This window comes from Corythoichthys intestinalis, chromosome 2, assembly GCF_030265065.1.
Source record: "Corythoichthys intestinalis isolate RoL2023-P3 chromosome 2, ASM3026506v1, whole genome shotgun sequence".
In the NCBI taxonomy this organism is placed as follows: Eukaryota; Metazoa; Chordata; class Actinopteri; order Syngnathiformes; family Syngnathidae; genus Corythoichthys; species Corythoichthys intestinalis.
Window position 1 is genome coordinate 63,238,695 of NC_080396.1, and position 27,407 is coordinate 63,266,101.

Below are 27,407 nucleotides of genomic sequence, written 5' to 3' on the forward strand. Positions count from 1 at the left end.
ACTTATTATTGACGCTACATTGAAAAAGGCTAAAACATTTGATCTACTTTTAGAAATTAAAGTAATATACACCTGGTTCCTTATTATCACTGCACTTGCACCATATGTCACCTGTACTGTTGCCTACTGACAGCCAAATTCAATTACCTCTGATATACGTATTCTTGGGGCATGATTTATCAATCTTATTTGAATGCATCTTAGAATATATAGTTAATAAGTAATGGGAATGTATCATAGTTAAAACCACAGTGAAATTCTAAATGTGATGTTGCTCATGTCTCGTGTCTTTGTGGCAACTTTTCCAGTATTGTGACACTATTTGAATGCTTATGATAGTGTCAGAAGACTGTCATAATCATTACATGACACCTGTGCTGAATGTGAATGAATGCTCGTGACAGATGTTACGTGCCGTAACTCAAAGACATTTGAAACAATATAAACTTTGCATCAATTTACTGTATGACAAAATGACATCTGTCATAAGCATACTCAGAGTCAAGTAAGAAAAAAGGAGCGAGAGGTCACATAAATACAAGAATTGTCGTCTTTTAATGAGCCCGCAAATAATATTCTTATCTGGATAAATAAAAGATTGAAATGCATACATGCTTGCCCACCTGTAATTCCATTATTGTTTTCCCCACAATGTAAAAAATATACATCATGAATTTGCAACTGTAAAACACTTCTAAACTTTGAACTCCAATACAAAATGTAATTAACGTTAAAGATGCTATAGAGTGAAAACCGTTCCATTCCCGTGAGGATATAGTTGAAATGTGACCATAGTTCCTTTTCATGTCATCCTAATGACAACATTTGAAACGTGGACCTTAAAAATGAAATTGATGGATTCAGAGTGAATGTGTTGAAATGCTTTCAACAGGTTCCGCTTCTAGTCGTGCCTTCGGTTTGCTGACATGTCACTTTTTTGTTGCATGCTTCCTACAACAAAGTGAGACTCAGCAATGATGGGGATTCCTCATAGTAGAAAAAGAGACAAGTGGGATATTTACACCAACTAACTAAGCATTGGGGAGTGGGCATTTTTTTAAGGGGGCAGGGCAAAAGTGTTTGAAGACAAAGCACAAAGATCAATATGAAACATGGGTTTAAATTTGACAGAGGGCAGATATACTCCACCCTGCAGCATCTGTCTTTGAATGCTCAAGACACAGAAATGAGTGAGGACAGTTTCGAAGGGTCCTGTCACAATGTCACACAGACATGAACTCTCATGAATAGGTGCTCATTAAATATTAGTGACTTTGCTGTATGACACAGACACCATTGGCAAGCCTCCAACTGATAAAAAAAACAGAGGGAAATCTAAGACTTGGGTAAAGAAAAACTACAACATTTCAGTTTTTTCTTGGGGCGGGTAAGGGGAGGAGTGTTAAATGGAGTTCAGGCCATCTCTTCCAGAACAAACAAACATCTTATATTAGTCCATTGGTGCCTTTCTTCCTCAGTTCAGGTCGGTCTGTGATGCAAGTAAGCAAGATGTGTCGCATGATTTGTTTACATGGCTTCCATTCCCCAGCGCTTCAGGTCGCCCATGTCATCCTCGTCATCCTCTTTCTTTGCAGCTTCGGTAAGAGAAGAATACAATGTTAGTTGATGAACAGCAAAAACCAAGAGAGAAATGGATCATCTGAAAATATTTCCTTCTCGCAGTAGAATTAAAAGACAAGTCTCACCAGGTCTTGAAGGTAATGATGTAGAAGGCACGTTGGGAAGGGGGACGTTCTCCGCTCCGACGTCCAGCAGATTTTTATCCAGCTCTTCTTGTTCCAACTCCTCCAGTTCAGCAAGAAGCTCATCCTGTCAAAGACAATAAAGGACACTATATATCGGCGCAAAAATCAAATCAAATCAAAATCAAATTTATTTATATAGCCCTTTACAAAACCCGAAAGGTCCCCAAAGTGCTTTACAACAAAGACAAACATGGCACATAGTAAATAAAAGGCAGGAAAGTGTTATAAAATGACATTAGGAAGAAAAGAAAAGAAAAGAAAAAAAAACGAACCATCGCATCACGATTAGTCAGACACCAAACAAAACAATAAAACAGATAAAATCCGAAAACATTAAAAACCCTAAAGAAATAAAACCAGGCTAAACTAATCTTGGGGAAAGGCGAGTCTAAAAAGGTGTGTCTTTAAACGAGATTTAAAAAGGCCCAAATTTGTAGTGGTGCGGATTTCCGGGGGAAGACTATTCCATAACCTGGGTGCAGCAACCGCAAAAGATCGGTCTCCCCACTGTTTGAGTTTGGACCTTGGGACTTGCAAATGAAGTTGGCCGGTAGAGCTAAGACTCCTGCCAGAGTTACGGATGGTTAAAATTTCTGATAAGTAAGAAGGAGCCTGGCCATTAATAGAATTAAAAACAAACAGTAAAAGTTTAAAATCAATTCTAAAATGGACTGGAAGCCAGTGGAGCGATGATAGCACGGGGGTAATATGTTCACGTCTAGGTGTATCTGTTAAAAATCGAGCAGCAGCATTTTGAACAAGTTGGAGACGAGAAACTGAGGATTTGGGAAGACCAACATAAAGAGCGTTGCAGTAATCCAGCCTTGAGCTTATAAAAGCGTGAATTGCTTTTTCCAAGTCGTGGCGAACAATCGGTTTAGCCCAGGGGTGTACAAATGTTTTTCTCTGAGGGCCGCTTTCAGAAAAATTAGGAGATGCAAGGGCCAACTAGAAATCCTTTCACTTTCATATGTTAAACACAGGATCAGAATCAGGCAAAAAGGATCGTGTTTTCAAATGTACTTATTTTAAGTAGAAGGTCATTAACTGCCATTGACTGCGATTGACATCCAATCCATTTTGACTGGGAGGGCTGGCACCACAGTCAATGAGAGTGAAAAATGACAGCTCAATACCAACCGTCCAAGTTGAAATGGATTTGATATCCATAACTGTCAATGGTAGTGAATGAGTTAAAGTGCTTATGACATCAAAAAGCATGTTTATTTCATATTTCATGCGGTATTTTATGCTTCTGAATGAAATGGACCGCTGGATGTGTGTGGAAGCGTACGTCTTATTTAGAGCTGAAACGAATACTCGAGCAACTCGAGTAACTCGAGTTTAAAAACTGATCCGAGTAATTTTATTCACCTCGAGTAATCGTTTATTTTGACAGCTCTAAGCATCACGTTTTGCTCGGACTACTTTTAATGCGGGACAACGCGCTGATGTCACGTGCGTAGAGGAAGAAGCAAAAAAAAAAAACAACTACCTGCAGCACACAGCCGCTACAAACGACGCCGACGTTGCTAAATACTAGCCTGCACATGCTACGTTAGTTGCAGGTAGCTCTGATGAGTCTCATAGAGATCACATGTATGTTGAACTAGATGCACATTGACAGACTAGGCCGCGTCTGGGCAGCGTTAGCAAACAGCCGCCATCTTAAAGCAGGAGAGCGCTATGCGCTAATAAAGAGCGTTAAGCGCTAATATATAAGATTAACGTTACTGTCACTACTAGCTCACGTAACGTTAGCCCTGCGGAGGGCTAGGTTTCTATTAATTAAGACCACTTTCGATGCGTGGCTAACGTGTCTTACATACAGGCTTTAACATAACATAGCGTTGTGGAGTGATGAGGGTGTCAAATAAAAACTCAATAATGCTAACTATCAATTTTAGCTCAGTAGTCATTGCTGGATAAAACACCAAGTAGCACTAGTCCCTAATGTGCTCCAATACAGCCTGTATCATACATTTATTTTGAACACTGCAAAAATTTAAAATCCTATCAGGACTTACAGTTTAGACCAACTTAAAACTTTACTAGAACTTAAAAATGGCTTGACACAAATAGAAATTCAATTGAAAAACGTGGGAAAAAATCCTAACTTTTAAGCGATGTGTGTTATCAAGCGTAAAGGCATTTTTAGGTGTGTGTATATATATATAATATATATATAGTGAATTAGTCTTTTTTTTAAAATTCTAGTTACATCTGAGATGCAATTGTTGGCTGTTTTCAACAATATACATAAAAAATAAAGACATTGATTGACTGAAAATGATAAAATGTCTTGTTTTCTCATGTATATCTATAATTGCTCTTCACCTAAAAATATATTTGTTTTATCCGATTACTCGATTAATCGATAGAATTTTCAGTCGATTACTCGATTACTAAAATATTCGATAGCTGCAGCCCTAGTCTTATTTATTCAATTTTTTTGAATCCCGCACCATGGAAATGAGTGATTTCCGGCTCCAGTCTCGGGTTGAGGACCAATGCGAATGTGACGTCACCCGGGTCAGCATCTCACAATACAGCATTGTTTCATTGCATGAAAATGGACTGCGGATTCAGCTGATTTTTTCGGATTTATTCGTTTATTTTTCGCATCACGCCAGCCAATTGTGCTGCAGGGTTTTGTTGCATCACCGGGGAGAGGCGTGTGAGCCTTTTTGGTTTTCAAAAAGTTCCCATTCACCCAGAGATTGGACAAAACAAGTCCGACAACTGTGGGACCATTGGACTTACGAGGAAGTGAGTAAACATCATGTTTTGTATTATGTCAAATACTGGGACCATGGCACACGTTTTAATGCTGAGGTGGCTTGCATTTTGTGGCTGAAAATGCTCCTTGTCCACCGAGAATGCCACTCGTCTGACGACCAGCGGCTTGTCGCACACCCCCCTCGGTCCTCTTCACGTGCCCGCCGGGAGGTTGCTATACTCGGCTTATGCTCGTGCGGTTCTCCATATCGTCCAGACTTCCAGCCCCCTCTGCCCTTATCGTGGCCCGCCAATAGATCACTACCCTTGGGTTAGGTTCGGGCAGCTACGCGCTCCTCTGATGTCGGCCGGTTTATCCGGCGGTCATTCTCCAGCTGCTTCCCCGGCAAAGGAGCTCTCCTGCCAGCAGCAGGAGAACGACGAGCTGTAACTTGCTCGTCGCCGGGTGGGTTGCCGATCCGTGAAGACAATCGACAACCCCGCCGCTGTGTGACATGATCTGGGGTAGTGTTGCGTGACTTTTCGCTTCAAAAGGCGAGAATAAGAAAAGCGGCTCGGTTCGGGGAAATGTCAAAAGCCGGACTAACTCCGGTGTCATGAAATATCATTTGGGAGGCACAAGAAGTCGACGACCGTGTTGACCATTATGGAGTAATTTTGCCATGTCGTACTGAATAAATGCATTTTGAATATTTCATATTCCATTTAGCACAAGACTATTTGTCATGAACATACCATTTATTTAGCAATTGGAGAAAAATACTTAAAGAATATCCTGTAAAATATTGAAGTAGAGAGATGAAACAATGACATTTTGCTGATCTCTTTGTCGCATTTTCCTCATTCTAAATATTTCCCCCTCAATGGGCTGAATTCTAAATCAGATGAAATCGTGACCCCGTGGACGTCATTCTCCAGCTGGGGACGCTAGAGCACTATTAATGACAGGCAGGGGCTAAACGGCAGTTTAAAAGACTAATTTCTCGTCATCTGCGCTTTGCCAAATTGTTGTATGTAGTCGAATGGTCTCAAAATATGCTTGTAATTCGCATAATAATGCTATTTGAGACTTTTTTTATGCTGTCACAGGCACTTTAAGTAACAAAATAATCTCGAGATATAAGGCACTTACGATATATATACATGACTGAAACAAACTTTCGAAAACAAAGAGAAAATGTCCAGCAGCAGCAAACAAGGCAAGAAAATCACAATCGAATAATCCTAATTTATCACATTGGATTATATTTTACATAGATGTATTTTTGTAAAACAAAATACTGAAATTCTAGTTTCCTACATTCATTTCAATGAGTTGTCAAGTTTTGACCCCCGACCCAATGTAGGCACACCGTTTAAGTGCCAAGCTCTATCTAGTGTTTAAAATGAGAAGTGCAATTTGCTGAATTTAAGATTCTTGTGAGTACGATATTCAATGATATTTTCATGATTTGCCACGGGCCAATAAATCTAGATAGCAGGCCGTAGTTGACCCACGGGCCGTAGATTGGACACCCCTGGTTTAGGCTGAATTTACAATTCAAGATTCAAGAAACGATGTTTAAGTTTTTAAAAAATATATTTTGTGCAAGTTGACAAAGCTGGCAACTCAAGTCATCTGACTGAAACCTTTAGAAAGAGGGCATTCACTCTTTCCCTGAATGCATTCAATTCAAAGTTGAATTAATAACGGCCTTCCAAGACAAAGCGCTTCTTACCTCATCCAAATCTTCTCCAAATCCAACAGGTTTGGAAATGGCGTCGGAGATTTCTTGGGCCAACTCTTGCTGCTCGGTTATGTCCTGCATCAAGTCGTCCACCTTGTCAATATCCCTTACACAAAAGGCAGAAGAAATGTTACTCCAGTGCTCCATCAATCAATCTTTCATCACTCAAATCAATCAAATGTGTGGCCGGCAGTTCTGGCTTACATGTTTTCGTGAGCAGACTTCATGGCCTTTGCAGCAAAACCCAGATTCTTCAGCACTTCAGTGTTGGTGTTGGCGTTCTCAAGAGCTTCTCTCTGGAACTCGATGGTGGACAACGTGCCATCGATTTGGCCCAGCTGTTTCTCGTAGCGCTTCTTTCTTTTCAAAGCCTGGAGAGCCGCTGCAGGAGGGCGAGAGGGTGAGAATGAATCCGCAGGGAATTAACGAATGTTCATTCACTGCCACCCTCCCAGTTCAAATGACTTAAATGTCTACTAATAATAAACTCAATTCAATTCAGCGTAGACAGATTTGTACAGTAAAATATCATAGTTTCCTGACCCATGTATCGATAATTGTTATACCCCCATTAGGAGTGTGACAAAATATCGAAATGGTGATATATCATGATACTTTGTATCCCAAAAGGTTATCGATATGCTCCTGCCAAGAATCGAGATAACGTTTTAAAAAGGTGTCAATGTTGAAAAAAATAAAAAGGAACAAACAAGTTGCTACCAAAATCTTCTACCATAATAGTGTCTCAGTTAACTCTAAGGCTGCACTGACGGTGCACGACGCCCAATCTATTTAGACTGGGAACGTTCCTTCATTCGAAACCAGAGCATTCACAGTCATTGTGTCCGATTTTCAGGGCATTTACAGGTCACTTGCGGTTCATTTTAGGGCATTTACAGGTCATTTCCTGTTGAGTTTGAGTCACTGCCTATTCATTTGGGTGATTCCCAGGTCGCTTCCTGTTCTGTAACTCAAAATAAACAAGAAATTACCTATAAAATACCCCAAAATCAACAGGAAGTAACTGAACATCAACAGGTAAATGACCTCAAATGGCCCAAAATTACCTCATTGCCTGGCAATGGCTGCCACTGACGGGCATAGAGGCCGTTTGAAGTGGGAGTGATGGCAGTGAATGAACGAATGCCACCCTCCCAGTTCAAATGGATTGGACTTCTACTAGTGATGTACTCATTCCAATTCACAGCAGAAGCTTGTTTTTCTGTTTATTAGTTGTTTGTAGAAAATCCTAGAATGATTTCCTGACCAGTTTATCGATATCATTGTATCGCAATATCGTCAGATCATCGTTATCGTGAGCTTTGTATCGCAAATTGTATCGTATCGTGAGGTACCAAGAGGTTCCCACTCCTTATCCCCATCATGTGAGATTATCGTTATCGTGAGCCCTGTATCGCAAGTCGTATCGTATTGTGAGCTATCCAGAGGTTCCCGCCCCTAACAGACACGCAAAAGTGTCAAGCCAAAAAAAAACAAAACAGGTGCGTTCTAGACAATACACGACTAAGGGTGCTTTCACACTAAACCAAGAAGACCAGGGTCCGGTTGGAGAGCTACCTCGCAGCATCATATGCAAATGAGTTGTTGAAAAGGTTCAGCATTCACACTGCGCCAATCGAACATTCCGAGTAGCATGATGTGGACGAAAGGCGCACTCATTGATTGGACAAATAGAAGAGGAAATGCCTACCTCCTGGGAGGGAGCGTGTTGTGTCAGAGTGTGGTGCTGTGATGCTGCACGTAATGTTAAACTGTATATAGTTTTTGTCAACTGACTTTTGTGCTGCAGATGTTTGTATGCACGTAAGTGAAAAAAAAATGTAGCACAGCATAGCAAGTCACCGCACGGCCTGTGACGGGGTCGCTCTCTCCTGACTCGAGCGAACGGAATACATAAAATTAAACCACGGGAAAAATTAAACCATGAAACGGAACCGTGTGAACCAAGTGTTACAGGCGCACGATTGATAGCTCTCACTTGTGTGACTTTTTGGACAGCCAAATTGTCGCCACTCCCAGGAGAGGGAGATTCAAACAGCTGCCCAGACAGGCTCCACCTGCCCCGGCTTCTGTCACTCTCACGTGGTACAGACATGCAAAACACATTAAACCCCATTTTGTGTATTAAATGCAACTGCTTAGCGCAGCACAACAACATTTAGCCATGGTTTGCCCGTCATCTTGCCATTGTTGATTTTGAATAGCGTGCGTGCTGTACTTCTGCTTCCAAGGATGCCTTGCGTGTACAGTCACAGTTTGGAGCATCAGAGCTCCACACTGTAACGCTGCACATAAAGTAGCAAACGCGCACCCTGCTCCGGTTGCATTCACGAACGAAGCAGGGTGTGGTTAAAGTGGACCGAGACCCACGATTTTGAGCTGACCAGAGTTCGTTTGTTTGGTCCGGACTAGAGTTCGGGTTTGCATTCAGATTTACAAAACTAAGCGGACTATCTGATAAAAATAGGGGTGTAACGATACACAAAAATCTCGGTTCAGTACGTGTCTCGGTTTTGAGGTCACGGTTCGGTTCATTTTCGGTACAGTAAGAAAACAAAATGCAAACTAGGCCTGCAAGCAGGACTGAACGGGCCCTCGCGATCTAGCGCAACTCGGACGTCACGCAACTCGGACTGTGTGCAGGTCAGGGCGGTGGCAGATCCTCCTCTCTAATCATCTCATTAGAACCTAACATGCTCGAAAGTCGCCTATTTACATTCCCACACCCAAGAGATAAAAACCCCTATTGGAGAGAGTACTACAAAAAAGGAGCCACTACTGAGCTGTGCAGCCAAGCCCTTATTCAAAACTAAAATTAATCTTCTAACTGGGCCAATTCGACCAAGTGTGCCAACTATTGTGGCTCTATAAGCTGCCTGAGTCTCTGAAAAAAAATATTTCCTTTAAATGGCGAACAAAGGGTCGTCACGGCAACAGACAGAGACACGTGGACATGGGCCGTAAAAAAGTATTTTAATAGGTCTTGAAACTACAATGACCAACATGAAAAGAACTGGACATGTTTTGGAAAAACGAGTGACTTTCTATCGCCACTAGTTGGCGCTGTAGGGTTGATGCAAATGACCCCTACAAGGCCCTTCAGGGTATGACTCTCAACAAGCACGGGAAGTTTGGCGCAGATATCTTGTATATCTGCCGAGTTATGACTGTTCAAAGTTTTTGGAGAGAAAAATTGTTGACAGTCATTTTCACTTTCCTGTTTGGACCCCTCCGCTTCAACGAAACTTCAATATTTTTCATCAGGCACCTGAAGACAGGTCTTAAGGTTTCCCTTATGCAGGTTTGAGGTAGATTGATTTTTTCCCTTTAGAGGAGGAGTGTGTCCCGTAAAAAAGGGCATTTCCTGTTCCCACTAGGAGGCGCCAGGCACAAATGGTAAATTTTCAATCCAGTCCTGCTCAGGCTGGTATACCTCACACACATGCCAGATTTAAAATAGATTGAACGTTGTATGAGGGAGTTATCAGTCATTTTCCGAATTCGGTGTTTTTGCGAAAAAATGGAAGAATTTGGCGCCCCGCCCAGGTCAGGCCCGTGAATGAAAACACACCATTTTTATAACTTAAGATTTCATATGCCTCATGAACAGTCTCACCAATTTTGAGAATGATCAAACTAATTCCCTAGGTGCCAAGGTGTAAAATGTGCACACTGTAAATCGATAAAAAGTTCACATTCAATCCAAAATACCCGATTTCCTGTAGGATTTGGAATGTGTGTGCAAGAGACTTTTTGGAGCAGTTTTGCACAAAGTTTTGACTCTCCAAATTTCATCACTCTATGTTAGAAAAACCTAAATGGAGAGGCCTTTTTGAAAATTTCAAGGGGGCGCCACTGAGCCATTTTGTTACATGTTTTCGTAACGTTGCAAGATTATCGAACGTTATCCAAAGCCGCATGTATGTGCAAATTTTGGTGAGTTTTTATGCATATTCAAGCCTCCAAATGTAAACTCTTACTGTGAACCCATGAAAATTTCACATTCGATCCAAAATACCCAATTTCCTGTTGGATTTGGAATATGGGTGCAAGAGACTTTTTGGAGCAGTTTTGCATAAGGTATCTACTCCCCAAATTTCCTTGCTCTATGTTGAAAAAACCCAATAGGAAAGGCCTTTTTTAAAACTTCTTTCTGTTGCCACTAGTTGGCACTGTAGAGTTGATGCAAATGACCCCTACAAGAACCTTCAGGGTATGACTCTCAACAAACACGGAAAGTTTGGCGCAGATATGTTGCATATCTGCCGAGTTATGACTGTTCAAAATTTTTGGCGAGACAAATTGTTGACGGTCATTTTCACTTGCAGTTTGGACCTCCCCGCTTCAACGAAACCTCAATATTTTTCATCAGGGACCTGAACACATGTCTTGAGGCTCCCCTGAAACAGGTTTGAGGTCAATAGATTTTTTTCCCTTGGAGGAGGAGCCTGTCTCGTGAAGAAGGCCATTTCCTGTTCCCACTAGGGGGCGCCAGGCCTAATAGGTAATATTTCAATGCAGTCGTGTTCAGGCTGAGATATCTCATATACATGCTAGAAATGAAAAAGATTGAACGTTGTATCACGGAGTTTTTAATCATTTTCTGAATTTGGTATTTTGCCCAAAAATGGCCGACTTTGGGACCACGCCCAGGCCAGACCCTTGAATGAAAACACACCATTTTGAAAACTTAAGATCTCATAGGTCTCCTGAATAGTCTGACCAATTTTGAAGACGATCCAACTTTATCCTTCAGCGACAAGGTCTCAAATGTAAATCGATAAAATTTCGCATTTGACCCAAAATTTCCGGCTTCCTGTTGGGTTTGGAATATGGGTGCAAGAGACTTTTTGGAGCAGTTTTGCACAATGTATCGACTCGCCAAATTTCATTGTTCTACGTTGAAAAAACCTAATAGGAAAGGCCTTTTTGAAAATTTCAAGGGGGCGCCACTGAGCCATTTTGTTAAATTTTTTTGTAGATTATCAAAATTTTTGCAAAGTTGCATGTATGTGCAAATTTTGGTGAGTTTTCGTGCATGTTCAGGCCTCCAAATGTAAACTCCAACTGTGAACCGATAAAAATTTCACATTTGATCAAAAATATCCGATTTCCTGTTGGATTTGGAATATGGGTGCAAGAGGCTTTTTTGAACAGTTAGGCATAAGGTATCTACTCCCCAAATTTCATTGCTCTACGTTGAAAACCTGAGAGGAGAGGCCTTTTTGAAAATTTTAAGGGTCAAGGGGGCGCCACTGAGCCATTTTTTGACATTTTTTCAAAACGACACAAGATTATCGAATTTTACGCAAAGCCGCACGTATGTGCAAATTTTGGTGACTTTTCGTGCATGTTCAGGCCTCCAAATTGGCCATTTTCATTTGCCCTGAAAAAAGAAGAATAATAATAATAATAATAACTAGGCCTGCAAGCAGGACTGAACGGGCCCTCGCAATCTAGCGCAACTCGGACGTCACGCAACTCGGACTGTGTGCAGGTCAGGGTGGTGGCAGATCCTTCTCTCTAATCATCTCATTAGAACCTAACATGCTCGAAAGTCGCCTCTTACATTACCACACCCAAGAGATAAAAACCCCTATTGGAGAGATTACTACAAAAAAGGAGCCACTACTGAGCTGTGCTGCCAAGCCCTTATTCAAAACCAAAATTAATCTTCTAACTGGGCCAATTTGACCAAGTGTGCCAAATATTGTGGCTCTATAAGCTGCCTGACTCTCTGGAAAAAAATATTTCCTTTAAATGGCGAACAAAGGGTCGTCATGGCAACAGACAGACACGTGGACATGGGCCGTAAATAAGTATTTTAATAGGTCTTGAAACTACAATGACCAAACTGAAAAGAACTGGATATGTATTGGAAAAACGAGTGACTTTCTATTGCCACTAGTTGGCGCTGTAGGGTTGATGCAAATGACCCCTACAAGGCACTTCAGGGTATGACTCTCAACAAGCACGGGAAGTTTGTCGCAGATATGTTGTATATCTGCCGAGTTATGACTGTTCAAAGTTTTTAGCGAGACAAATTGTTGACGGTCATTTTCACTTTCCTGTTTGGACCCCTCCGCTTCAACGAAACCTCAATATTTTTCATCAGGCACCTGAACACAGGTCTTAAGGCTTCCCTTATACAGGTTTGAGGTAGATTGTTTTTTTCCCTTTAGAGGAGGTGTGTGTCCCGTAAAAAAAGGGCTTTTCCTGTTCCCACTAGGAGGCGCCAGGCACAAATGGTAAATTCTCAATCCAGTCCTGCTCAGGCAGGTATACCTCACACACATGCCAGATTTAAAATAGATTGAACGTTGTATGAGGGAGTTATCAGTCATTTTCTGAATTTGGTGTTTTGGCGAAAAAATGGCCGACTTTGGCACCCCGCCCAGCTCAGGCCCGTGAATGAAAACACACCATTTTGATAACTTAAGATTTCATATGCCTCATGAACAGTCTCGCCAATTTTGAGAATGATCAAACTAATTCCCTAGGTGCCAAGGTGTAAAATGTGCACACTGTAAATCGATAAAAATTTCACATTCAATCCAAAATACCCGATTTCCTGTTGGGTTTGGAATACGCATGCAAGAGACTTTTTGGAGCAGTTTTGTACAAGGTATCGACTCTCCGAATTTCATCCCTCTACGTTGAAAAAACCTAAATGGAGAGGCCTTTTTGAAAATTTCAAGGGGGCGCCACTGAGCCATTTTGTTACATGTTTTCGTAACGTTGCAAGATTATCGAACGTTATGCAAAGCCGCATGTATGTCCAAATTTTTGTGAGTTTTCGTGCATGTTCAAGCCTCCAAATGTAAACTCCTACTGTGAACCGATAAAAATTTCACATTCGATCCAAAATACCCGATTTCCTGTTGGATTTGGAATACGGGTGCAAGAGACTTTTTGGAGCAGTTTTGCACAAGGTATCGACTCCCCAAATTTCATCACTCTCTGTTAAAAAAACCTAATAGGAAACGCCTTTTTGAAAAATTCAAGGGGGCGCCACTGAGGCATTTTGCTACATTTTTTCGTAACATTGCAAGATTATCGAACGTTATCTAAAGCCGCATGTATGTGCAAATTTGTACAAGTTTTTGTGCATATTCAAGCCTCCAAATGTAAACTCCTACTGTGAACCCATGAAAATTTCACATTCGATCCAAAATACCCGATTTCCTGTTGGATTTGGAATATGGGTGCAAGAGACTTTTTGGAGCAGTTTTGCATAAGGTATCTACTCCCCAAATTTCCTTGCTCTATGTTGAAAAAACCCAATAGGAAAGGCCTTTTTTAAAACTTCTTTCTGTCGCCACTAGTTGGCACTGTAGAGTTGATGCAAATGACCCCTACAAGAACCTTCAGGGTATGACTCTCAACAAACACGGGAAGTTTGGCGCAGATATGTTGTATATCTGCCGAGTTATGACTGTTCAAAGTTTTTTGCGTGACAAATTGTTGACGTTCATTTTCACTTTCCTGTTTGGACCCCTCCGCCTCAACGAAACCTCAATATTTTTCATCAGGCACCTGAACACAGGTCTTAAGGCTCCCCTGATGCAGGTTTGAGGTCAACAGATTTTTTTCCCTTGGAGGAGGAACCTGTCTCGTAAAAAAAGGCATTTCCTGTTCTCACTAGGGGGCGCTAGACCTAATGGGTAATATTTCAATGCACTCGTGTTAAGGGTGGGATACCACACATACATGCCAAATATGAAAAAGATTGAACGTTGTGTCAAGGAACTATAAGTCATTTACTGAATTTGTCATTTTGCCGAAAAAATGGTCGACTTTGGCACCACGCCCAGGTCAGACCCGTGAATGAAAACGCACCATTTTCAAAACTTAAGATTTCATATGTCTCCTGAACAGTCTCACCAATTTTGAAGATGATCCAACTAACTCCCTCGGCGAAAAGGTCTCAAATGTGCACCCTGTAAATCGATAAAAATTTCATATTTGATCCAAAATAACCGATTTCCTGTTGGGTTTGGAATATGCGTGTAAATGCTTTTTTGGAGCGGTTTTGGACAAGGTATAGACCCCCCAAATTTCATTGCTCTACGCTGACAGACCCTAATGTTATAGGCCAATTTTAAAATTTCAAGGGGGCGCCACTGAGCCATTTTGTTATATTTTTTTGCAACGTTGCAAAATTATCGAAATTTACAATTTTCCGGACGTATGTGCAAATTTTGGTGACTTTTCGTGCATGTTCAGGCCTCCAAATTGGCCGTTTTCATTTGCCCTGAAAAAAAAAAAAAAAAAAAAAAATAAAAAAAAAAAAAATCCTTTGCAAAACAATAGGGCCTTCGCACGCTTAGTGCTCGGGCCCTAACTAGCCCTGCAAGCAGGACTGAACGGGCCCTCGCGTATGGCGCAACTCGGACGTCAAACAAAGTCGAAGGGCAGGCAGGTCGGGGCGGTGGCAGTCGACAACAGACAGATATCCAGGCAGATATATTGCATGTCTGAATGTTCAGAATTAGTGGGGAGAGAAAATGGCGACGGTCATTATGACTTTCCTATGGGACCCCTCTGCTTTAACAAAACAAAATTGTTTATTAGGCACCTGAACACGGTCATTATGACTTTCCTTTTGGACCCCTCTGCTTTAACGAAACAAAATTGTTGATCAGGCACCTGAACACATGTCTTAAGGCTCCGCTGATTCAGGTTTGAGGTCAATTGATTTTTGACCCTGAGAAGCAGGAGCCTTTCTATTTAATTAAAAGTGTGTTTCCTGTTCCCACTAGGGGGCGCCAGGCGTAATGAGTAATATTTCAATAAAGTCATGTGCAGGCTGAAATACTTCACATTCATGCCAAATATGAAAAGATTGCACCTTCAATCAGGAAGTTATTACCGTATTTTTCGGACTACAAGTCGCACCTGAGTATAAGTCGCACAAGCCAGAAAATGCCCAACAAAGAGAAAAAAAAGATATATAAGTCTTACCGGAGTATAAGTCGCAATTTTGGGGGAAATTTACTTGATAAAATCCAACACATAGAACAGATATGTCATCTTGAAAGGCAGTTTAATATAAAAATACAATAGAGAACAACATGCTGAATAAATCTACAGTGTACAGTGCATAAACAACGAAATGCGAATATACTGTCCTCACCAGGACGCTACCGCTCGGTCCTGGCTATATACAGCGAACTCCAAAAAGACAATGCTGGACGTCCGCATAATTTGTTGAATCAATTTGGTCCTCGATAGCAAACAGGTTCACATCAACGTAAATAAATGAGAATTAGGTACTATTGCAGCAATAACATAACAGATTAGCATGCGTTCGCTAGCATTAGCACACCATTCAAACAACCACACAACTGGCTGTAAGTGTCCGCTCGCGGGTGGAAAACACACAACAACAACAGAAAAGATGATACACGCAGGCGTTGCCTCTGTAGAGATATTTTAAAAGCATAAACAATGAACGTAGCTTCGCAGCCGTCTTTCCCTCTCGCTAACTCGCCCACTCACTCACTCACTCACTCACTCACTCACTCACTCACTCACTCACTCACTCACTCACTCACTCACTCACTCACTCACTCACTCACTCACTCACTCACTCACTCACTCACTCACTCACTCACTCACTCACTCACTCACTCACTCACTCACTCACTCAGAGCTACGTAGCTGTCTGTCTTCTTCTGGTGTGCGAGCGCTCTTCTTCACGTAAACAAGTGCGAGTGCGCTCCCAGGTGGGCGTGAAAGCGCCACAAACTAAATGCATCCATTTCAATTTAAAAAAGTCAATTATACAATTGAACATACATTGCCAAAGGCAGAACGCGAACGTGGCCATAGCTATTAAGAGTTATTCAGATAACTATAGCATGCTAACAAGTTTACAAAACCATTAGTCCAAAACACCAAAATAACATGGGAAATTTTATCATAATGTGTTAATAATTTCACACATAAGTCGCTGCTGAGTATAAGTGGCACCCCAAAGCAAAATATGAAAAAAACCGCGACTTATAGTCATTTACTGAATTGTATTGTCAAAAATAAGACACATTTGCTCCCCTGGCCAGGAAAGGGCCGTGAATGAAATGTCACCATTTTGATAACCTAACATCTCATATGTGTCAATAATAGTCTGACCAATTTTGAGGAGCATTCAACTTACTGCCTCGGCGTAATGGTGTCAAACGTGCATGCTGGTTTTAGACAAAAATGCCATGTTGTGCAAGATTCAATCCCTAATACCCGATTTCCTGTTGGGTTTGGAATATGGGTGCAAGAGACTTTTTGGAGCAGTTTTGCACAACGTATCCACTCCCCAAATTTCATCACTCTACGTCGAAAAAAACTAATAGGACAGGCCTTTTTTAAAAATTGAAGGGGGCGCCACTGAGCCATTTTATTACATCTTTTGGCAATGTTGCTAAATTCATGAAATTTACATGAAGCCGCATGTATGTGCAAATTTAGGTGAGTTTTCGAGCATGTTCAGACCTGGAAATTGGCCATTTTGTGACAAAATGCCGAGGGTCTTTTCACTTTCCTGTTTGGGTACTGCTACATCAACGAAAACTCAATATTTTTCATCATATACCTAAAGACATGTCTTAAGGCTCCCCTGATGCAGGTTTGAGGTCAATTGATGTTTTTCACCAGGAGGAGGAGCCTTTCTCGTAAAAATGGGTGTTTCCTCTTCCCACAAGGGGGCGCCAGGCCTAATGGAAAATATTTCAATGCAGTCGTGTTCAGGTTAAGACATCTTACACGCATGCCAAATATGAAAAAGATTGGACCTTGTATCAGGAAGTTATTAATCATTTACTGAAATTGGCGCGTTGCCAAAAAAACACCCGACTTTGGTACCCCGCCCAGGTTAGGCCCGTGGACGAAAACTCACCATTTTCACAACTTAATATCTCATATGTCTCATGAAGACGTACACCAATTTTGAGGAAGATCCAACGTACTGGCTCGGCGCAATGGTCTGAAACGTGCATGCTGGTTTTCGCCCAAAATGCTATGTTTTTCAACATTCAATCCAAAATATCCGATTTCCTGTTGGGTTTGGAATATGGGTGCTGCAGACTTTTTGAAGCGTCTCTGGACAACGTATCCACTCCCCAAATTTCATCGCTCTACGTTGAAAAACATCAAAGCAAAGGGCATTTTTAAAATTTCAAGGGGGCGCCACTGAGCCATTTTTTGATTTTTTTAAAAAACGTTGCTAAATTTTCGAAATTTTCGCGAAGCCGGATGTATATGCAAAATTTGGTGAGTTTTTGAGCATGTTCAGGCCTTCAAATTGGCCATTTTCATTTGCCATGAAAAAATAATAATAATAACTAGGCCTGCAAGCAGGACTGAACGGGCCCTCGCAATCTAGCGCAACTCGGACGTCACGCAACTCGGACTGTGTGCAGGTCAGGGTGGTGGCAGATCCTCCTCTCTAATCATCTCATTAGAACCTAACATGCTCGAAAGTCGCCTATTTACATTCCCACACCCAAGAGATAAAAACCCCTATTGGAGAGAGTACTACAAAAAAGGAGCCACTACTGAGCTGTGCAGCCAAGCCCTTATTCAAAACCAAAATTAATCTTCGAACTGGGCCAATTCGACCAAGTGTGCCAACTATTGTGGCTCTGTAAGCTCCCTGAGTCTCTGAAAAAAAATATTTCCTTTAAATGGCGAACAAAGGGTCGTCACGGCAACAGACAGAGACACGTGGACATGGGCCGTAAAAAAGTATTTTAATAGGTCTTGAAACTACAAAGACCAACATGAAAAGAACTGGACATGTTTTGGAAAAACGAGTGACTTTCTATCGCCACTAGTTGGCGCTGTAGGGTTGATGCAAATGACCCCTACAAGGCCCTTCAGGGTATGACTCTCAACAAGCACGAGAAGTTTGGCGCAGATATCTTGTATATCTGCCGAGTTATGACTGTTCAAAGTTTTTGGAGAGAAAAATTGTTGACAGTCATTTTCACTTTCCTGTTTGGACCCCTCCGCTTCAACGAAACTTCAATATTTTTCATCAGGCACCTGAAGACAGGTCTTAAGGTTTCCCTTATGCAGGTTTGAGGTAGATTGATTTTTTCCCTTTAGAGGAGGAGTGTGTCCCGTAAAAAAGGGCATTTCCTGTTCCCACTAGGAGGCGCCAGGCACAAATGGTAAATTTTCAATCCAGTCCTGCTCAGGCTGGTATACCTCACACACATGCCAGATTTAAAATAGATTGAAGGTTGTATGAGGGAGTTATCAGTCATTTTCCGAATTCGGTGTTTTGGCGAAAAAATGGAAGAATTTGGCGCCCCGCCCAGGTCAGGCCCGTGAATGAAAACACACCATTTTTATAACTTAAGATTTCATATGCCTCATGAACAGTCTCACCAATTTTGAGAATGATCAAACTAATTCCCTAGGTGCCAAGGTGTAAAATGTGCACACTGTAAATCGATAAAAAGTTCACATTCAATCCAAAATACCCGATTTCCTGTAGGATTTGGAATGTGTGTGCAAGAGACTTTTTGGAGCAGTTTTGCACAAAGTTTTGACTCTCCAAATTTCATCACTCTATGTTAGAAAAACCTAAATGGAGAGGCCTTTTTGAAAATTTCAAGGGGGCGCCACTGAGCCATTTTGTTACATGTTTTCGTAACGTTGCAAGATTATCGAACGTTATCCAAAGCCGCATGTATGTGCAAATTTTGGTGAGTTTTTATGCATATTCAAGCCTCCAAATGTAAACTCTTACTGTGAACCCATGAAAATTTCACATTCGATCCAAAATACCCGATTTCCTGTTGGATTTCGAATATGGGTGCAAGAGACTTTTTGGAGCAGTTTTGCATAAGGTATCTACTCCCCAAATTTCCTTGCTCTATGTTGAAAAAACCCAATAGGAAAGGCCTTTTTTAAAACTTCTTTCTGTCGCCACTAGTTGGCACTGTAGAGTTGATGCAAATGACCCCTACAAGAACCTTCAGGGTATGACTCTCAACAAACACGGAAAGTTTGGCGCAGATATGTTGCATATCTGCCGAGTTATGACTGTTCAAAATTTTTGGCGAGACAAATTGTTGACGGTCATTTTCACTTGCAGTTTGGACCTCTCCGCTTCAACGAAACCTCAATATTTTTCATCAGGGACCTGAACACATGTCTTGAGGCTCCCCTGAAACAGGTTTGAGGTCAATAGATTTTTTTCCCTTGGAGGAGGAGCCTGTCTCGTAAAGAAGGCCATTTCCTGTTCCCACTAGGGGGCGCCAGGCCTAATAGGTAATATTTCAATGCAGTCGTATTCAGGCTGGGATATCTCATATACATGCTAGAAATGAAAAAGATTGAACGTTGTATCACGGAGTTTTTAATCATTTTCTGAATTTGGTATTTTGCCCAAAAATGGCCGACTTTGGGACCACGCCCAGGCCAGACCCTTGAATGAAAACACACCATTTTGAAAACTTAAGATCTCATAGGTCTCCTGAATAGTCTGACCAATTTTGAAGACGATCCAACTTTATCCTTCAGCGACAAGGTCTCAAATGTAAATCGATAAAATTTCGCATTTGACCCAAAATTTCCGGCTTCCTGTTGGGTTTGGAATATGGGTGCAAGAGACTTTTTGGAGCAGTTTTGCACAATGTATCGACTTGCCAAATTTCATCGTTCTACGTTGAAAAAACCTAATAGGAAAGGCCTTTTTGAAAATTTCAAGGGGGCGCCACTGAGCCATTTTGTTAAATTTTTTTGTAGATTATCAAAATTTACGCAAAGTTGCATGTATGTGCAAATTTTGGTGAGTTTTCGTGCATGTTCAAGCCTCCAAATGTAAACTCCAACTGTGAACCGATAAAAATTTCACATTTGATCCAAAATATCCGATTTCCTGTTGGATTTGGAATATGGGTGCAAGAGGCTTTTTTGAACAGTTAGGCATAAGGTATCTACTCCCCAAATTTCATTGCTCTACGTTGAAAACCTGAGAGGAGAGGCCTTTTTGAAAATTTTAAGGGTCAAGGGGGCGCCACTGAGCCATTTTTTGACATTTTTTCAAAACGACACAAGATTATCGAAATTTACGCAAAGCCGCACGTATGTGCAAATTTTGGTGACTTTTCGTGCATGTTCAGGCCTCCAAATTGGCCATTTTCATTTGCCCTGAAAAAAGAAGAATAATAATAATAATAATAATAATCCTTTGCAAAACAATAGGGCCTTCGCACGCTTAGTGCTCGGGCCCTAACTAGGCCTGCAAGCAGGACTGAACGGGCCCTCGCAATCTAGCGCAACTCGGACGTCACGCAACTCGGACTGTGTGCAGGTCAGGGTGGTGGCAGATCCTCCTCTCTAATCATCTCATTAGAACCTAACATGCTCGAAAGTCGCCTAATTACATTCCCACACCCAAGAGATAAAAACCCCTATTGGAGAGAGTACTACAAAAAAGGAGCCACTACTGAGCTGTGCAGCCAAGCCCTTATTCAAAACCAAAATTAATCTTCTAACTTGGCCAATTCGACCAAGTGTGCCAAATATTGTGGCTCTATAAGCTGCCTGAGTCTCTGAAAAAAAATATTTCCTTTAAATGGCGAACAAAGGGTCGTCACGGCAACAGACAGAGACACGTGGACATGGGCCGTAAAAAAGTATTTTAATAGGTCTTGAAACTACAATGACCAACATGAAAAGAACTGGACATGTTTTGGAAAAACGAGTGACTTCCTATCGCCACGAGTTGGCGCTGTAGGGTTGATGCAAATGACCCCTACAAGTTCCTTCAGGGTATGACTCTCAACAAGCACGGGAAGTTTGGCGCAGATATGTTCTATATCTGCCGAGTTATGATTGTTCAAAGTTTTTGGAGAGAAAAATTGTTGACAGTCATTTTCACTTTCCTGTTTGGACCCCTCCGCTTCAACGAAACTTCAATATTTTTCATCAGGCACCTGAAGACAGGTCTTAAGGCTTCCCTTATGCAGGTTTGAGGTAGATTGGTTTTTTCCCTTTAGAGGAGGAGTGTGTCCCGTAAAAAAGGGCATTTCCTGTTTCCACTAGGAGGCGCCAGGCACAAATGGTAAATTTTCAATCCAGTCCTGCTCAGGCTGGTATACCTCACACACATGCCAGATTTAAAATAGATTTAACATTGTATGAGGGTGTTATCAGTCATTTTCCGAATTTGGTGTTTTGGCGAAAAAATGGAAGAATTTGGCGCCCCGCCCAGGTCAGGCCCGTGAATGAAAACACACCATTTTTATAACTTAAGATTTCATATGCCTCATGAACAGTCTCGCCAATTTTGAGAATGATCAAACTAATTCCCTAGGTGCCAAGGTGTAAAATGTGCACACTGTAAATCGATAAAAAGTTCACATTCAATCCAAAATACCCGATTTCCTGTAGGATTTGGAATGTGTGTGCAAGAGACTTTTTGGAGCAGTTTTGCACAAAGTTTTGACTCTCCAAATTTCATCACTCTATGTTAGAAAAACCTAAATGGAGAGGCCTTTTTGAAAATTTCAAGGGGGCGCCACTGAGCCATTTTCTTAAATTGTTTCGTAACGTTGCAAGATTATCGAACGTTATCCAAAGCCGCATGTATGTGCAAATTTTGGTGAGTTTTTATGCATATTCAAGCCTCCAAATGTAAACTCTTACTGTGAACCCATGAAAATTTCACATTCGATCCAAAATACCCGATTTCCTGTTGGATTTGGAATATGGGTGCAAGAGACTTTTTGGAGCAGTTTTGCATAAGGTATCTACTCCCCAAATTTCCTTGCTCTATGTTGAAAAAACCCAATAGGAAAGGCCTTTTTTAAAACTTCTTTCTGTCGCCACTAGTTGGCACTGTAGAGTTGATGCAAATGACCCCTACAAGAACCTTCAGGGTATGACTCTCAACAAACACGGAAAGTTTGGCGCAGATATGTTGCATATCTGCCGAGTTATGACTGTTCAAAATTTTTGGCGAGACAAATTGTTGACGGTCATTTTCACTTCCAGTTTGGACCTCTCCGCTTCAACGAAACCTCAATATTTTTCATCAGGGACCTGAACACATGTCTTGAGGCTCCCCTGAAACAGGTTTGAGGTCAATAGATTTTTTTCCCTTGGAGGAGGAGCCTGTCTCGTAAAGAAGGCCATTTCCTGTTCCCACTAGGGGGCGCCAGGCCTAATGGGTAATATTTCAATGCAGTCGTGTTCAGGCTGGGATATCTCATATACATGCTAGAAATGAAAAAGATTGAACGTTGTATCACGGAGTTTTTAATCATTTTCTGAATTTGGTATTTTGCCCAAAAATGGCCGACTTTGGGACCACGCCCAGGTCAGACCCTTGAGTGAAAACTCACCATTTTGAAAACTTAAGATCTCATATGTCTCCTGAATAGTCTGACCAATTTTGAAGACTATCCAACTATTTTCTTCAGCGACAAGGTCTCAAATGTAAATCGATAAAATTTCACATTTGATCCAAAATTTCCGGCTTCCTGTTGGGTTTGGAATATGGGTGCAAGAGACTTTTTGGAGCAGTTTTGCACAATGTATCGACTTGCCAAATTTCATCGTTCTACGTTGAAAAAACCTAATAGGAAAGGCCTTTTTGAAAATTTCAAGGGGGCGCCACTGAGCCATTTTGTTAAATTTTTTTGTAGATTATCAAAATTTATGCAAAGTTGCATGTATGTGCAAATTTTGGTGAGTTTTCGTGCATGTTCAGGCCTCCAAATGTAAACTCAAACTGTGAACCGATAAAAATTTCCCATTTGATCCAAAATATCCGATTTCCTGTTGGATTTGGAATATGGGTGCAAGAGGCTTTTTTGAACAGTTAGGCATAAGGTATCTACTCCCCAAATTTCATTGCTCTACGTTGAAAACCTGAGAGGAGAGGCCTTTTTGAAAATTTTAAGGGTCAAGGGGGCGCCACTGAGCCATTTTTTGACATTTTTTCAAAACGACACAAGATTATCGAAATTTACGCAAAGCCGCACGTTTGTGCAAATTTTGGTGACTTTTCGTGCATGTTCAGGCCTCCAAATTGGCCATTTTCATTTGCCCTGAAAAAAGAATAATAATAATAATAATAACTAGGCCTGCAAGCAGGACTGAACGGGCCCTCGCAATCTAGCGCAACTCGGACGTCACGCAACTCGGACTGTGTGCAGGTCAGGGTGGTGGCAGATCCTCCTCTCTAATCATCTCATTAGAACCTAAGATGCTCGAAAGTAGCAAAAACCCCTATTGGAGAGAGTACTACAAAAAAGGAGCCACTACTGAGCTGTGTAGCCAAGCCCTTATTCAAAACCCAAAACTAATCTTCTAAGTGGGCCAATTCGACCAAGTGTGCCAAATATTGTGGCTCTATAAGCTGCCTGAGTCTCTGAAAAAAAATGTTTCCTTTAAATGGCGAACAAAGGGTCGTCACGGCAACAGACAGAGACACGTGGACATGGGCCGTAAATAAGTATTTTAATAGGTCTTGAAACTACAATGACCAACCTGAAAAGAACTGAACATGTATTGGAAAAACGAGTGACTTTCTATCGCCACTAGTTGGCGCTGTAGGTTTGATGCAAATGACCCCTACAAGGCCCTTCAGGGTATGACTCTCAACAAGCACGGGAAGTTTGGCGCAGATATGTTGTATATCTGCCGAGTTATGACTGTTCAAAGTTTTTGGAGAGAAAAATTGTTGACAGTCATTTTCACTTTCCTGTTTGGACCCCTCCGCTTCAACGAAACTTCAATATTTTTCATCAGGCACCTGAAGACAGGTCTTAAGGCTTCCCTTATGCAGCTTTGAGGTAGATTGATTTTTTCCCTTTAGAGGAGGAGTGTGTCCCGTAAAAAAAGGGCATTTCCTGTTCCCACTAGGAGGCGCCAAGCACAAATGGTAAATTTTCAATCCAGTCCTGCTCAGGCTGGTATACCTCACACACATGCCAGATTTAAAATAGATTGAACGTTGTATGAGGGAGTTATCAGTCATTTTCCAAATTCGGTGTTTTGGCGAAAAAATGGCCGACTTTGGCACCCCGCCCAGGTCAGGCCCGTGAATGAAAACACACCATTTTGATAACTTAAGATTTCATATGCCTCATGAACAGTCTCGCCAATTTTGAGAATGATCAAACTAATTCCCTAGGTGCCAAGGTGTAAAATGTGCACACTGTAAATCGATAAAAATTTCACATTCAATCCAAAATACCCGATTTCCTGTTGGGTTTGGAATATGCATGCAAGAGACTTTTTGGAGCAGTTTTGTACAAGGTATCGACTCTCCGAATTTCATCCCTCTACGTTGAAAAAACCTAAATGGAGAGGCCTTTTTGAAAATTTCAAGGGGGCGCCACTGAGCCATTTTGTTACATGTTTTCGTAACGTTGCAAGATTATTGAACGTTATGCAAAGCCACATGTATGTCCAAATTTTTGTGAGTTTTCGTGCATGTTCAAGCCTCCAAATGTAAACTCCTACTGTGAACCGATAAAAATTTCACATTCGATCCAAAATACCCGATTTCCTGTTGGATTTGGAATACGGGTGCAAGAGACTTTTTGGAGCAGTTTTGCACAAGGTATCGACTCCCCAAATTTCATCACTCTCTGTCAAAAAAACCTAATAGGAAACGCCTTTTTGAAAAATTCAAGGGGGCGCCACTGAGGCATTTTGCTACATTTTTTCGTAACATTGCAAGATTATCGAACGTTATCTAAAGCCGCATGTATGTGCAAATTTTTACGAGTTTTTGTGCATATTCAAGCCTCCAAATGTAAACTCCTACTGTGAACCCATGAAAATTTCACATTCGATCCAAAATACCCGATTTCCTGTTGGATTTGGAAAATGGGTGCAAGAGACTTTTTGGAGCAGTTTTGCATAAGGTATCTACTCCCCAAATTTCCTTGCTCTATGTTGAAAAAACCCAATAGGAAAGGCCTTTTTTAAAACTTCTTTCTGTCGCCACTAGTTGGCACTGTAGAGTTGATGCAAATGACCCCTACAAGAACCTTCAGGGTATGACTCTCAACAAACACGGGAAGTTTGGCGCAGATATGTTGTATATCTGCCGAGTTATGACTGTTCAAAGTTTTTTGCGTGACAAATTGTTGACGTTCATTTTCACTTTCCTGTTTGGACCCCTCCGCCTCAACAAAACCTCAATATTTTTCATCAGGCACCTGAACACAGGTCTTAAGGCTCCCCTGATGCAGGTTTGAGGTCAACAGATTTTTTTCCCTTGGAGGAGGAACCTGTCTCGTAAAAAAAGGCATTTCCTGTTCTCACTAGGGGGCGCTAGACCTAATGGGTAATATTTCAATGCACTCGTGTTAAGGGTGGGATACCACACATACATGCCAAATATGAAAAAGATTGAACGTTGTGTCAAGGAACTATAAGTCATTTACTGAATTTGTCATTTTGCCGAAAAAATGGTCGACTTTGGCACCACGCCCAGGTCAGACCCGTGAATGAAAACGCACCATTTTCAAAACTTAAGATTTCATATGTCTCCTGAACAGTCTCACCAATTTTGAAGATGATCCAACTAACTAACTCGGCGAAAAGGTCTCAAATGTGCACCCTGTAAATCGATAAAAATTTCATATTTGATCCAAAATAACCGATTTCCTGTTGGGTTTGGAATATGCGTGTAAATGCTTTTTTGGAGCGGTTTTGGACAAGGTATAGACCCCCCAAATTTCATTGCTCTACGCTGACAGACCCTAATGTTATAGGCCAATTTTAAAATTTCAAGGGGGCGCCACTGAGCCATTTTGTTATATTTTTTTGCAACGTTGCAAAATTATCGAAATTTACAATTTTCCGGACGTATGTGCAAATTTTGGTGACTTTTCGTGCATGTTCAGGCCTCCAAATTGGCCGTTTTCATTTGCCCTGAAAAAAAAAAAAAAAAAAATAAAAAAAAAAATAATCCTTTGCAAAACAATAGGGCCTTCGCACGCTTAGTGCTCGGGCCCTAATAATAATAATAATAATAATAATAATAATCCTTTGCAAAACAATAGGGCCTTCGCACGCTTAGTGCTCGGGCCCTAATAATAATAATAATAATCCTTCGAAGAACAATAGGGCCTCGCACGCTGAGAGTGCTCGGGCCCTAATAATAATAATCCTTTGCAAAACAATAGGGCCTTCGCACGTCTAGTGCTCGGGCCCTAAATATAAATGTGCTAGTTGTTTATTACACACCTTTGTGCTTTCAACAATAGGAACATTAGCCTATACAAAGCTAGAATTCTGCTCAAAAAGTAGCAGGTATTTAAAGATAATCCAACAACAATTTGCCCTCAGACCTCGCTTATTGGTCAGCTTTCTTTCTGAAAGAAAGACGAAAAAAGTCCAGAGCTAAAGAGAAAAGCAATCCAAATGACAACGATTTTATCATGTATTTTACAAATGAAATGTCTCAATGAATCATTTTTTCCATAAGAGCGGTTTTCAAAAGCTTTATTGGTGATTTTCTCAAGTTAAAGCGCCACACAGAAATTAATACATTTAATTGTGTGAGCTGGATCTGTGTATTATTCTTATTATTTAATTACAGGTGTTTTAGCTCATTTCAATTTATTTAAATGGGCTATTATTTATTTTATTATGTGTTTTACAAATGTGATGTAGTATTCATTTATATTGTATATTTTACGTTGTATGACTTTAGTTCCTATGTGAATATTAGTTCCTACTTGTTTTGCTGTGGTCGGAGGGTTTTGTATTGAACACTGGGCCGTGTTGGTTATTATTATAGCCGAGAAGGCAGTAGTAAATCAACAAAGACAAGTCAACTGTGCCCCGATCTACCACTCAAGAGATCTGATGGACTCAAAAAGTGGGTTACGATTGCATATTAGTTTGAAAATCGAACGGATCCACCGTATTTTTACAAGAGTGACTTCCGGTCTTCCCGATCCTAGCTACCGGTATTGACGCAGGAGAGTCGCGTCTCGCGTCAAATAATAACCTCTGCCGTTCTTTTCGCGTGCGTCGTGTTGAGCCGCTTCTGGGACGCGTCTAACATGCAGCCGCACTGCTACTGGTGTGCATTGGCTGATTGACTTTAACACCCGCGTTTCACTGCGTTCTCGCGGCGGTCACGTTGTCGCGCCGTTGACATTTCTGGGTTATA

General features: G+C 41.2%; 1 protein-coding gene across 2 annotated transcripts in view; it reads right to left on the reverse strand.

Annotated features, from left to right (window-relative positions):
• Positions 1-536: 536 nt before the first annotated feature.
• The window catches only part of LOC130904849 (charged multivesicular body protein 4b), a 32,295-nt gene continuing 5,424 nt past the window's right edge, over positions 537-27,407 (reverse strand). For both annotated transcript variants that reach the window (XM_057817934.1, XM_057817926.1), the window contains exons 2-5: positions 6,437-6,614; positions 6,224-6,338; positions 1,707-1,830; positions 537-1,595 (exon numbers count right to left, since the gene is read on the reverse strand). In XM_057817934.1, the coding sequence (XP_057673917.1) occupies positions 1,528-1,595; positions 1,707-1,830; positions 6,224-6,338; positions 6,437-6,614 (485 nt within the window). In that variant the 3' untranslated portion in view covers positions 537-1,527. The remainder of the gene's footprint in view (positions 1,596-1,706; positions 1,831-6,223; positions 6,339-6,436; positions 6,615-27,407) is intronic.